This window comes from Musa acuminata, chromosome BXJ3-7 (genome assembly GCF_036884655.1).
Source record: "Musa acuminata AAA Group cultivar baxijiao chromosome BXJ3-7, Cavendish_Baxijiao_AAA, whole genome shotgun sequence".
In the NCBI taxonomy this organism is placed as follows: Eukaryota; Viridiplantae; Streptophyta; class Magnoliopsida; order Zingiberales; family Musaceae; genus Musa; species Musa acuminata.
In genome coordinates, this window is record NC_088355.1 from 10,948,263 (window position 1) to 10,962,699 (window position 14,437).

At 38.1% G+C, this 14,437-nt stretch overlaps 1 protein-coding gene across 3 annotated transcripts; it reads right to left on the minus strand.

The window, feature by feature from the left end:
- Positions 1-2,655: 2,655 nt before the first annotated feature.
- Positions 2,656-13,147, minus strand: LOC103991667 (ABC transporter E family member 2). Of its 3 annotated transcripts, none has more exons than XM_009411191.3 (12): positions 13,014-13,147; positions 12,770-12,914; positions 11,543-11,628; positions 11,347-11,444; positions 11,124-11,241; positions 10,948-11,037; positions 9,698-10,002; positions 9,418-9,613; positions 9,155-9,340; positions 8,414-8,683; positions 7,646-7,891; positions 2,656-3,256 (listed from the first exon to the last, which is right to left on the minus strand). In XM_009411191.3, the coding sequence occupies exons 2-12, from the start codon at positions 12,870-12,872 to the stop codon at positions 3,137-3,139; spliced, it is 1,818 nt and encodes a 605-aa protein (XP_009409466.2). In that variant the 5' UTR covers positions 12,873-12,914; positions 13,014-13,147; the 3' UTR covers positions 2,656-3,136. The 3 variants fall into 3 exon arrangements, with proteins under 3 accessions (XP_009409466.2, XP_065016956.1, XP_065016957.1); XM_065160884.1 differs by lacking the exon at positions 13,014-13,147 and adding an exon at positions 12,198-12,268 and having other exon boundaries at positions 12,770-12,907; XM_065160885.1 differs by lacking the exons at positions 11,124-11,241; positions 11,347-11,444; positions 11,543-11,628; positions 12,770-12,914; positions 13,014-13,147 and having other exon boundaries at positions 2,988-3,256; positions 9,698-10,012; positions 10,948-11,018.
- Between the last annotated feature and the right edge of the window lie 1,290 nt (positions 13,148-14,437).

The window sequence follows — 14,437 nt, forward strand, 5'->3', positions numbered from 1 at the left end:
GTTCTTCTCCTTCCCAAAAAAACATAGAGTGGGCTACCTCCTAGCCAATCAAAATATTATTATAGATGCTACAGCTTGAGAGGAAAGCTGACTGCTCAATAAAAATTTGATCATTCAAAAGGAATTTAATACGAGGAACTTAACAAGAATAGGATGATAATTGACACTACAAAATGAAATAGGATAAAAATCTATGACACATTTATGATTAGATTTCTTTTAAATGAAAACAAGGAAAGTCTTAACCTATTCCACGGGTTAAGATCGAAGTATGATAAAAACTAGCAATGATCGAAAATAAGTGATCCCCCATAGTCTCCTAATGATGTTGGTAGAACTCCATTATATACCCATATCACCGAGGCTTTTTCCAAAGCTCAAGGACCTAACAGAATCCTATATCTCCTACTTACTAAAATGACAAATAGTATTATCACTTTGAACATCCAAAATACTCATTGCACCCATCTCCCTGATAAAAAAATCATCAACAACAGCTCTACCATCACTCCACAAGAATCATACAAATCATTACCTCCTTTCTTATCCTCCCTACTCAAAATACAATTAAAACCCCCAAAATCTAATACCAAGGGAGATATGAAAAATCCATGGAAGAAAGCTCATTCTAGAATAATTTTCAACAAGATATATTATTCATACTTGCAAAAATCACCAAAAGAAGCCAAGGTTTCGATTGAAAAGCCAGCCTGGATAAGAACAAACAATGGAGCAAGACAACCTGGGTGTGCAAGTGGCTGGAATCCCAAATCAAAATAGTTCCACCGGAAGCTCCTACGATCGATTGTACATTGTACTTCCAATGCCTCCCAAAACTCACAATAACTCTCTTCAAAAGAAGCAAGGAAGTGTTTCTTTTCATCGATTAATCTCCTAAGATAAATCATATACACAACCCTACGAACCAAACTCCTATAGTTCCAACCAATAATTATCATCTAAGTTGAATAACAATAGGAAAGAAAAATCACACTCCTCTCTCGGTCCATGTGCACCGTCGATGTATCACCCTCCAACTAAGGTCAGGCTCATATGTTTTGAGGTTTCTTTTGGAGTGCTTAGGAATAAGATCTTATTTGGGCATTGGCCACAGTCATACATGTCACAATCTTTGTGAAAGCAGAGGAGGTCAAGGTAGCAAGCGAGGTCGCCTTGTCATTGTTCTGGTTCTCAGGCAAATGAAGTGCAAATGAGGGGAGGGTTCCCCCATCTCCCAAAGAATTCATATATATATATATGAATTCTTAGAGAAAACTCATTTTTAAGAAAAAAAATCCCAGTTAGTGCCCCAATTTTCAAAAATTTCAGCTAAATGTATTTTTTTTTCAAAATGATAATATTACACCTGTCGATCACCACCTTCCCCAACACCATCGCCCTCATTGGACTTGTCCATGCGTGTCTCGTCTTTATCGTTCTCATCAGTGACTCAAGCAACCGATAATCTCTGTCGCCCTAACTTATCTCCCCTATAACCTATCAGACCCACCCCTACGCGTCTCGCCCTCATCATCCTTGGCATAGATAACAAGCGATGGAGATACAGGTAGATAGAGCTATGGGTGAGCAAGGAAAGAGTTGTGGCCGCTTAAACTAGATGAATGATGTGTGAGATAAATTTTGGCTATGTTAATAGATCATATGTTAATTCTACCGGTTCGAGGAGATTCCTGTAACAACATCAACCTTGCGGATTTAACTATTTGTTGTTCTTTTGTTGCTCGTGCATTTTTTGTTATTCTTAAGATTTATACCCATTATGGTCATGTGAAATAATTCTAGCATAGTTACATTGCTCTGGCATTGGAACAGAGGTTAATAATTTAGTTATCAGTTAGTTGTCAGATTAGTATCTTTTTACAAGAAATCTTTACCCGGTAGCAGTGCTACTGTAGCTGTAAGTTGGTCATTACCACAAAGGTGCTTGTGTTCTTAATGTGCATGCTTTATGGATCAATTTCACTTGTGTCAGCATATTATTATTTTGAGTGTTTTTCGTCTCCCCAGAGAATGACCTCGTGATGATGACAGAGGGTTTGAATCAACTTTAATGTCGAGCTCTGCCTCCGATATGAAGAAATGGTGAACATGAACCAACATGAAAAGATAAAAAGGTTTTGTTACACCATAGAGGATTTAATGCTGATCCTATTTGAATTTTTTATGTCATGTGTCTTTAAATTCTATCTAATAGCAATCATGATAGTGAGTGCCAAATTAAAAAAGAGGAAACAAATGTAGTTAGATAAGGGATTTGGAGGTTATCTCACGTTCACTAACTCGGGTTCATGATCAAAGCTTCTCACTAGACATTTATTTGAATATTATCAAAGAGAACAGAGAGTGACAGACACCCCCTTCCCTTCGAGGAGGCTAAGTGAAAGGTTATAGGCAGAGTTGGTTTAGAAGCAAGCTTCAAGAGAACGAAGCTGTGTTCGCAAGTGGAACGAGTTCAAGAACGATAACTCTACAATATGAGCTTTGGAGTTCACGAACGACAACTCTTACAAGAACGAAGCTATGTGATAACGAAGTACAAACAAGTAAATCTTGCAATCGCATGCACGTAGCATTACCTAAATATATATATGACTTTGTGGTGCAAAATCCACAAATCTAAACATCATGAAATCGTGAGAAAATAACTAATACTGCACTGCCCTAACAAAATTACAGCCTCCATTTAGTTAATAGCACCAAAGTGGCGGCTCAAAAGATTTCTTTGGCACAACCAAGGCAAATATTGCTCATTACAGAAAACCAGGAGTTTAGCCATGCCAAATGCTCATGTTTGTTGGAGAAAGAACTCTGCCAGATGCTCGCAGCACCGGTGATGTCTGAGTTACAAACTATGAACATAAATCATGAAAGAAAACCTCTGTTGCCTTATTGAATATGCTGCTTATGCCACATTTTCTATCTTCAGGATCCAAACAAAGTGGGAAGATGAAGGGCCAGCAGTGGAGTGCATCAGGGAAATATTAGCACGGCAACAGAAGTTTGTGCATAGACACCAGGATTCATGCTTTGCACACACTTGGTTACTTGCCAAAGAAATGCCCACCAATGTTCACAAAAGCAAACAGACAATGGCCATCGTGCACAAGAATGATGATCAAACATCGAGGTAATAATAAGATCCTGCAGCTTTCTGTTCTCGGTCTTTGGTAGAGTCCAACTTGTTTATCCTGGGCCTGTAATTAGTTGGATCTCGTCTGAAAGTGATATCAAGATGCTGCAAAGAAGACAAACACAACTTCTTCAGCAAAAGGGAACAAGATTAAGGGAGAGAATCAAAGAAATACTACTGACATCGAAAAGCATGTTCTAGAATAGCACAATTTATTTAGCAAGAGAGCAGTTAAGTATTACTAGTCGATTCAATTTAAATGAGTAACCATAACTTTGACAATAATGAATCAGCAGTAAGTCGAGAATGATGCAATATGACAATCATACGGAAGAAAGAACAACTTTGTCGATGTTCTTGTTGGATCCCTCCATCGTACAGTCTTATATTTATCTTACAACACCATGCATGGAGTACAACAAAAACAACAAGAAAGTCGTAAAGCCCCACCACCGTGCATGGAGTGTATTAAGCTAATTATCTTTCATCTCTGTAAATTGATTTTTTCTTTCCAACTTCAAGAACAGGGTACATAAATATGCTCTCCGCAAACGTAGCTCAACTGTGTTTCCACTTTCCATGCATCATCAGTGAACCAATGCCTCCCAGAACCACATCTTATTTATGAAACTCCCCCTTGGTTGCGCCTCTATCTAAGTCTTTTTTTAATATTTGCCACATAAATAATAACTTCAATTGCTCCAGCTGCAGTCTCATCCTAGAAAATGTGGAGCTCTTCTTTATTTAACCTAGATATGTTGAAGACAACCATATGAAATTGAGATTTTACAAAAATGATTCAAAGAAAAATGGAATCTGGATAGAAAACACTAATCCCATTCCATGCCAATTTTGCTAGTCCTTGGCATCTCTTAGTGGAATTTGTGAAGCACAGGGAGAAGACTGCCTTCAACAACCACTAACTTAAACATTCAAGCTAATTGGAGCCAAACCCTGGCTAAGAGCCTCAAATCACAAAAATCAAATCAATAAATCATACAATCCTAACCAATGTTTGACCCAAAGATTAAAATTTTGTACCGTACTGGTGTACCGAACTTTGCAAGGTACAATACGATACAGTGTACCAAGAGATATGCCGGGGCATACCGAATGGTACAACTAGAAAAAATATATATAAGAATCAATTTTAGTATCGAGCGATACTATATATATATATATATATATAAGCCTTCGATGGCATTATTCCACCCTATCCCCATCCTATGTGCATTGACGAAGACAATCCATCTAAGTCATGAGTAGAGAGTGCCTGAATGTGAAATTAGGCATACAGGATCACTAAAAAAAGATATAAAATATATATTTTAATATAAAAAATAAAAAAATAAAAAATCAATATATAAAGATATACAAAGATAAAGATACGATGTACTGAATGATCGCCTCGTCCTTCTTCTCCTCATCATCTCGTCTACGGCCTTCAACGTCAAGGAGGTGGGGAGAAGAAAGACGACATCAACATCGGAAGGTTCTTCGTGCGACGGCAGTGGACGAAGCAGGTTGTTCGGAGATGAAGAAAGTCGGGGTCTTCGCCGCCTTCCTTGCGGCCGCCTCTTCCGCTACTCTCGCCGCCGCATCCCTTGATCCCCACGCCTCCAGCTCCCCCTCCAAAGAGGTACAACTCTCCTCGCTATTAGCTCCTGGATTGGGATCGTCGAGGGAGGGCGATACCAAATCGAGATCGAGAAAGGGCGTCAAAGACAAGTTCGCTCCAAGGTACGACGGGCTTAGGTTCATCGAGACGATGGTGACAACGCATTAGTGACTCCGCGGTACTCTTTCTCGACGCTTCTCCCTCTTCTTCCTCGCCTCGCCTCGCCTCGCCGTAGCCAGGCCGATACCACCCAAAAGCGGGCGGTCCACGTCCTGATTAGCTAGAGGACCAGTACGTACCGCCCGTACTGGGCGGTACGAAACAGTATTAAAAACCCTGGTTTGACCTATCCCCCGAAATCGTATAATCCAAATAAATCGCATAAAACATATAATCCTATCGGTCTACTAGCTGTTGCGACAACCAGCCTATTCCAGGCGATCAAGTTTTGACAAGTATAGGTGATGTATTGGCTGATACAGTCAAAACTCATGTTGTATCAACTGATGCAGATCATACGATCGCAATTTTGAACGATACCAACCCAAATCAAGTCAAGTTTGACACAAACAATAAAATTGGCCATTTGGGACTTTTTTGGGGATCTAAATTGACCTATCCCCACTCTCTCAGTCACTCTCGTTCTCACTCTTGTTCACATCCTTTCTCACACTCTCATTTGTTATTAAAGTTCCTAATCAACGATTAGTGGTAATCAAACTATTGATTTGGATAAAAGAGGGATTGGAACTCGAGATCTAGTGGAATTTCTCTCCAATTTAAAGGCATCCTTTCTAGGTTTTATTTATCACTTTATATAATTGGAGTCGTATTAATGCACATTTACAAAGGTTAAACATGATTAAGATCATTCTCGTGTTAGTCCGAATTAGGTCTATTGTCTTCCATTTAGGCCCAAATTGGGAACATTTAGGGTTATCTACAACCAACCTTATACATTTATCTATGCCTCATATACACTCTATTTTTAATTAAATACTATAAAATTACCATTAAATTAGGATAAAAAACCTAAACAAGGATTTTTTTTGTGAATTTCTGGCCATTGTTCATCCTTTTTTCCGAAAGTCAGTTTGTACCAGCATAATGGTATATCGGTACCGATTGATACATAACATACATCCATGGACCGATACCATGGGTCGACACAGTATGGTGGTCCTTGATCCGAACCAACATATCAGGTGACAACTGCCTTGCCAGGTTGGTCATAGTTAACAGAAATGTTAAACTTTACAAATGATAATGAGTGCAGGTACAGGGTACACCACTTATGATGGTGTTATATGGACTGTAGGATTAACTGATCCAATCGATCATGGTAGACACTGAACCACATAGTTCACATGCTACTTCAGATAAGATATTTTAACCATGCTGATTGATTGATCATGTATCTAATCAACTTAATAAAATTGTGGTAAAAGAACTATGAACTTGTATTGTATTTAGTCTACTGAGTGAATTGTTATTTAAACTTCTCATTTAAAAAATATTACAGTAACAATGTGTATAGATTTATTTCCCTCGGTTTATAACCACAAAACTAAATCATATTAATGAGATCCAGTCACCACCTTGGAATTCTACAAATATTTGGAACACATAGGATAATGAATGCTGACAAAGACAAGGGTGTTTGGAGCTATTCCAGTAGCTATTGTCTGGATCAAACTTAGTACCAATGGACAACTTACCATGACCAATCAGAAGGGACTAAATTCACCTCATGGAACCACAGTGGTTCTGTATGCTCCCCCAAGAAACAGTTTACTGGATATTTCTTCTGCCTTGATGGTTGAATTTGGCTGCTTTACAAGAGTTTTATGATGAGCCGCCAACAACAGTATCTACATATGCACAAACCCTACTAATCCCATATTCCCATCCATTTTGCAAAATCCAGAACAAGATCAAAGAGAATCAATGACTCTGTAAGGTGAACTCTTTTTTCATTTGTACAAAAGCAATGTTGGAAGGGCCAATGGGTCCGATGACTACCAGTCTTAACTATTTACCTTTCAATTTTTTTATTCAAATTAGCACATAAGTCTTGGGAGCCTGTTATAATCATTGTTGGACTACAGTGAATCATAACATTTCCGTCAAAAGGAAAAAACCAGTTCAGCTTAGCAAAAAGAAAGATCAGATATTATGAACCATGGCATACAAAATCATCTGTTCGACCAGTAACTCATTCAAAAAAGAGCTGTAACATTTCCAAAATATCTACTTTTGCAATTTCAAAGGCAGTCAGGAATTCTAAACTTTGATTCCAAACATTTTTTGCATAATTAGTAATTATTGTACAGAAAGTAATTCCAAAGCTTAAAGAAATATTATATTGGTAATCAAATGGATCCACATGATATTTACTACCTAATGTGATATCCAATGTCATGCAAATCTAACATGCATTCCTATTTGGATGCACCTTCCATTAGGGATCAGACTATGACTGCAAACAAGGTAAAGTCCTGCAGTCATCATGTTTTACAATTTTGCCTCTTTTTAGCTCCTAATTATCATCACACTCCCACAAAATCATACTTCCATCTTATTCATCTACGAATTTTTTTCTTCAAACTCCTAATACATATCTCAATATCACTACATGTGATGATAAACTTTTTCCAAACAAAAGACCAGGCTTCCACCAAAAGTCCTGGTCTACCAAGTTTGATGATAGACCACTACATATAAAAGATACCTAAATAATAAAAAAGTCAGTAGAAATTCAAAGGAAAATGAACCACTAAACTGCATCAGAACAAAGAACATCAAGATGACATATACATATATATAAGTTCTCTTTTCTTGAGGATAAAGCATCAGATAAAATGATTGCTACTTACAGATAAGAACAGGTTCATTCCGGATACCAAAGACTGAGGTGCATTTGCAGTGCAATCTATAGAGGGCCTTCCCTCATATACAATGACCTTATCAGCCAGGTAGGTTGCCATGATGAAATCATGCTCAACAACGAAGGCAGTTTTCTTGGCATGAAGGATAAATCTCTTTATCACCTTTGAGGCGACAATACGCTGCTCCGAATCAAGATAAGCACTTGGTTCATCTATCAGATAAATATCTGCTGGCTGAACAAGTAACATGAATCAGCATAACAAGTTCACATAAAAAATGCAAAAAAACTCATTGCCAAAAGCATTCAAAAAAATTAAGGGACATGCAAGTTAGCAGGTAAGATTTTCCACAAATCAGCAGATGGCAACTTCTAATGAAAGATCATTTGCAGCTCAACAAAAATCTAAAGAAAGTCTGGATTGAGCCATTATGAGTCTGAAATGCATCTATCTGCTTACAGAATAAGCAACAGTTGAAGAATACAGACCAAAATGAGATAAATCAACAAAACAATTTTCATTACAGCCAGATGAGATGGAAAATAAATAAATAAATTATTATGTAAAGAACAATCCAATGAACACTACAGTGCAATAACTGTCGCTTCGTGGATTGTTATGCGAGATCATTTACAGTCATTCTTAAATGCTTCATAAAGTTTAGAACTCTCACTACATAGTTGCAAGAGTAAGCCACCAAATAAAATAGCATTTTATAAACAATTTAACATATGGCGTAAGCTATGAAATACAAACCTTCCCAAGACACAAACACAATGCTACTCTTTGCAGTTCTCCACCAGAAAGGTTCACAACTTCTTGGTCCATCAATTGTTCAATTTGCAATGGCTTCATAACATCAGTCACAAATTGCGGATGCATATATGAATCGCGAATTTTTTGATGCAGCAAGTGTCTCACTGTAGATGGAAACTTTGGACTAATTTTCTGAGGCTTATATGAAACATTAAATTCAGGCATCTCAAAATCTGAATCTTCCACAGAATCAGGCTTCAGCAATCCTGCCTGAAATTTGTTGACAATGTAAACCAAATAAGCAACATGAAATTCAGGTTGCAAAATTAGTACACATAGATAATTCCCAAGGTAAACATCATGCATGCCATGACAGAATGGTGTGATGCAAATGTTTCAATCCAAGATCAGCAAATACAAATTACACCACTATACAATTATTGCCTACAAAAATATAGACAGAAGAGAAATGTATACATATTTAAATATCAAACGAAGTAAAACCTGATATAATGTAAACGTGTACATATTTAAATATCCATAGGAGTAAAATCTGATAGCAATAAAACTATAAGTATGAAATGAACTGATATAAAGTAAACCAAGCTAAACAAAACTCCATCTGTTTTAAACTAATACACTAGGATACTTTGGTATCAGGACAAATTAAATTGGTTAAATTGAACCTGTACCTTATTTCTTTTGTTTAATTACAGAACAGGGATATCCAAAAGAAATTACCAGCATCCGAATAAATGTTGTCTTCCCAGTCCCATTCTCACCCAGCATTACAATAATCTGAGAATCTGTAAATTCACCCTCGATCACTTTAAGCTTGAAATTCCCTTGGGTTTTACTCATGGTAGGATATTTATATCGTTGGTACGTCTGAATCTCCTCAGCACTTTCTTGAGGAGTCTCAGCAACCTGGATGATGCAACAACATGTGAAAAATAATAATAGATTTTTTATTAGAAGATATTCAGAAGAACATAACATTCTACCTTAAATGTAAGTGATTCATCTCGAAACCGGAGATTTTCTGTAGGAACAAAACCAGCCAAAAAAATGTTGATTCCTTCTCGTACAGAGAAGGGCAGCGTAACAACTCCATAAGCTCCTGGCTTTCCATAGAGACAACAAATGAAATCGGACAAGTAGTCCAATACACTGAGATCATGCTCTACAACAATCACATAGCTGAGCAAGGATAAATAAGAGTATTCAGCCTTAACCCCTATGCCGGTAAAAAGAGAAAAACCTATTGAATCAGGAGCAGGCTACCTGTTACGTCTAAGTAGGGAACGGATAACTTGAGCTGCTTTAAGCCTCTGCTTCACATCGAGATAACTTGATGGCTCATCAAACATATAAATCTCTGCATTTTGTATGGCAACCACAGCGATAGCAAATCTTTGCAACTCTCCACCAGACAAGTCCCCCACATTTCGATCAATAACTTGATTCAATTCTAGGTCATTACACAGCTCTGCTTTCATCTCTCTCTCATCTTTTTGGTCAAGAACCTGTCCAACATTACCTTGAACAGCTTTTGGAATGTGATCAACATACTGCGGCTTGATGATTGCCTACAATATGCTATAAAACTATCAGCGACATGGAAAAAAAGGCAAGAAATTTTATCGCATTGATCATCATAATAAAGTTAAACCATTACAGCCAAGCAGTGCCTGAAATATTCAGATGCCTTGAGGCCCATCATTTACAAAGAAAACTAAGAATGAAAAAGAAATTACATAAAGCAATTCGATTAAGTTTACACTCCTGCTCATCCCATAACTATTACCAGCACTCCTTTTTATTTGCATCATTTGATGCTTACATTTAAACCTTCATCCCATGCACACCAAGCAAATTTCAAACGATCTTTACAAATCCAATCATTTCTCCATAAAATCATAAGAATGATTATTTCCTTTTATGTCATGATAATCGTTCACTAATTGCAAAATATATACTTTTGTACAACAAAGGGCTTCTACGAATCACTTGGACTTATTCAAGCATATACAATTAGGTACAAGCAAGAAAAAAAATGAAATGACACAAAAAATTTCAAAACTTCCATTATAAACAAAGAGTTGCACCATGCAGATAAAACTACAAATGATAAATAATTTCAACAGCTCCCAACATCTAATGGATATACATCAGAGATAGAAGAAACATGACCCAATTTAGTTTCTTTAAAAATAAAAAAAGTAACGAGTTTGTTCTCCATATAATCATTCTTCTTCCAATAGTCCAAGAGCAAAAAGACCTCGAATCATATTTATCAGACAGATCACTCCTAGTTAGAAATAAAGTTAAGTACTTCAGTTTAGTCATAATCAAATGTAAATAGATGGACACAATCATCTGATAAAGTATATCTGACAAGATGAGGTTAATATTGAAATTCTACTACCATGACAAATCTGCAATTGAAAAAAAAAGGCAAGAATACTTGAATTCTGGAAAAAAAAATAAAACCATAAAGCATATACTAATTTTAAAAGTACACTTCTAAGCACCTTTAGATTGTCCTCCAGTATACGTGTAAAATAATTCTGAAGCTCAGAGCCACGGAAATATGTTAAAATCTCCTGCCAATCAGGAGGATTCTGCAAAGAGAGAAAAGTTGAGAAACTGCAGGCATGCAAACATCAAAAACAACATGAAAGAAAAAAAAACCTTCATTATGTATTACATTGAATCTACCCAAGTTGGGCTTCAACTTCCCAGCCAACACTTTAAGTGCGGTAGACTTTCCAATACCATTTGTCCCAACCAAGCCCAGAACTTGTCCAGGTCTTGGAACTGGCAACCTATAATAGAAAAATATCCATCATTGAAATTCTAGATCAACAAGTATCACAAAGAAGCAAAAAACCAAAGTGTCTTCCATGTTCTGAAATATAATCTTTGCCAACCTGTGCAATTTAAATGTATTTGGTCCATAACGGTGGGTCGTGTCTTTGTCTAAGTCCTTTGGCAGATTGATAATCTGAATGGCCTCAAAAGGACATTTCTACAACCAAATGACAAATAGTCACATTGTTCAGATATAGGTTAGGATGCTCAAAGATCTAAAATCAATAACAATAACCGAATGGAAGATTGAAAGACCTTAACACAGATACCACATCCAATGCATAACTCCTCAGATATGAAAGCAATCTTTGAGGCAGGAGTTACTTCTATGCAAAGTTTTCCTGTCAGAAGAAGAAAGATAGAAAGCAACGTAATATATCTAAGTTAATGGAAAGGCCTAAAGTCAATGTCAATTAAACAATACAAAGCCAAGTTAAATAAAAAAATGGTAAGTTACACAAAGAAATGAAATGGCAGGTGCAGCAGCTAAAACTGAACTTTTGAGTTTCATTTGTTAGAAGACCAACCAAATAGGTAGTCTGGTAAGAATGAAGTGGAACTAGATACCAATACACTAAGAGAGATGAAGGGATCTAATTTCACAATGTAATTACTCAAAACATTCAAATTTCAATTGAATGGTTTACACAAAATCATTGACCACTATTCATGTAATCAGGAAAAAAAGAAGCCATTGATCTGTAGCTAATAAATTAGAAACTCCCATCAACATATTTCTATACTACACTGAGAAAGAGAAGATAAGGACAATTCTACAATTTTTAATATATCCATGAAACTAAATGTTGAATTGTACTTACTGATCTGGCCAGCTTAACTGCAACTTTACCTATTAAGGCATGTTATTATAAGATTAACAAAGAAGGCCAGATAAATTATAAACACTTACAACCAACTCATTGAATCAAAAGATTCATGCAGCAACCTCCCCAATGCACAAGGCTCTTGCCAATAAAGAATCTGGAGATGGTTAATGCACGTAGCGTTACTGACATTGCAAACATAAATGGACACACTACCTATGATCTTGATGGCCAAGATAGAAAAAAAAAAAGTGGCCCAGAAAACAAGGCTCCTACGAGAATCTACAGACAGGCTACCTATGATCCTGATGGACAAGGACGTAAATGTAGCAGCCTTTCCAATATTTCAGGAATTCATGGCCATATTACCTATGATCCTGTCAGCCAAGATATAAAAAACGGTATCCCAGTGCACAAAACTTCTGCATTGAGAATACAGAAACACACCAACTAATATCTCGATGGCTAAGATAACCAGAAGACGTATCCCAGCTATAAAAAGAGCGAAGGCATGCTAAATTGAACTGCCAAAAACACAAATAAACAAAGAAAGAACTCTTTTTGAACCAGAACTTTGATCGGCAACCATCGAAAATCAAAGTCCCGAATTTTAGAAATAAATCGCGTTCAAGAAAGGTGGAAGAACGCAACAGAATACCTGTTTTCACGACGGGGCAACTCTTCTTGCACTCCTGTCGGCACTTCTTTGGTTTGCATCGATCAGAGCTAACGATAGCGATACGGGTCAACCGATCGGCCATGATGGAGGGGACGTGGCCCTAGCGACGCCTCAAAAATAAGACCTGATACATGCGAGAGGGAAGAAATTAAAGAAAAATAGCGAATCCACAAGCCCTAACGCTACCAAAAACAATCATCCGAGTAAGGAATTGGAGATGTACCACCACTCGCTGCCGATGCTCGCCAGCCGAAGTGGTCTAGAACCCTAGCTAGGACTCCGGCCGACGTATATAAGGTGGCGGATCTTGTCGTGGAAGACGGCAAAGAACGGATCTCAGGACACCGAACCCGGTCGGCGACGTGTCGGGTTTCGGATCGCTACCCGTTTGTAACAATAACTCACGTTAAACAAACAAACAAATGATTAGTTCACGTCCTCTTTATAATTCCCCTTTTTAACTTAATGTAAGATCTAAATTTATTAGTATCGTGGTCTTGATGTCGTCGGAAGTCAGACAGAGCTCGATCTGGACTCGAAAGCATGAAGTCGTCCAAGCAACCCTCCTAACAATTAGATGAGATGATTGATGCGACGTCGAGGTACCTGAGGTGGCTCAAAGATGACTTTAGAGGAGTCTTCGGCTTCCCGTGGTCTCGAACTGGTCGAAGATGGGCTCTAGTCTCCTGACGATCCTACACGAAGATCAATGTCGGGAGGAATTTTTCGACCTGACCCCTCTAATGGTCAAATTAGTATCGTAGAGTTGTGGGGGTGAAAAAGCTTGCGGTGAGAGAGGTTCGACCCTGGGTAGGTATCAGGGATCGATTTTTATACTTTGGAGGCCTAGGGGACCATTCGTAACTGTTTTAATGCCTTCTTTGTGTCACTTGTCCACGTGTGCAACTAGTCTGAATGGCCTTTTACGGCCTATCGCTTGTAGAGGCCAACTAAGGGGAGAGCAAATCTAATCAACCACTCAGGGACACTGCCCCTAGTGGCCGATAAGATCAACCCGAATGGCCTCCCGTGGATTGTTGTCTGCAAGGGCCAACAAGCTATTACCTCCCCACATTGTTGTCGAGTGGGGGGATGACCTGGCCTTCATCCTCCACATCAACTCCTCTATGGCGGCTAGTTGGCGGGTCATGATTGGTGTGAGAATATCCTATATCATATGTTACCCCCCGCAAGCGTGCTTTAGGGCTCTTGCAAAGGGGTCTGAGGCACATCGTTTAGTCTTCTCGTTGATTGGGATCTCCTTTCACCGATTGGGTTATCTCGATTTGGATATCTCAAGTGCATTAGGTTTGTGCTTTTGCCGTAGCGGAAATCTTGGTGCGGGTTAAATTTCCTGACTCACTCGCCTTAGGCTTCATCATCCCGATGCCTTCGCCATCATATATATCTTGGTGTGGGTTGGATTTTTCGACTCACGCCTTTGGCTCATTCGGCTCAAAGTCTTTATCGTAGCGAATATCTAGGCGTGGGTCAAAATTTTCAATTCACATGCCTCGGGCTCATTTGGCCTCGAGCCTCCACTATAGCGAATATCTTGGCATGAGTTGGATTTCCCAACTCACACACATCGGGCTTATTCGACTCGGAGCCTCCACCATAACAAATACCTTGGCATAGGTCGGATTT

Coding starts and splice junctions, on each gene's coding strand:
- LOC103991667 (XM_009411191.3), bottom strand. CDS start 12,872: ATGGCCGATCGGTTGACCCGTATCGCTATCGTTAGCTCTGATCGATGC. Junction 9,341..9,417: donor ATGAATCACTTACATTTAAG/GTAGAATGTTAT, acceptor TGCATCATCCAG/GTTGCTGAGACTCCTCAAGA. Junction 7,892..8,413: donor TGTGTTTGTGTCTTGGGAAG/GTTTGTATTTCA, acceptor TTACTTGTTCAG/CCAGCAGATATTTATCTGAT.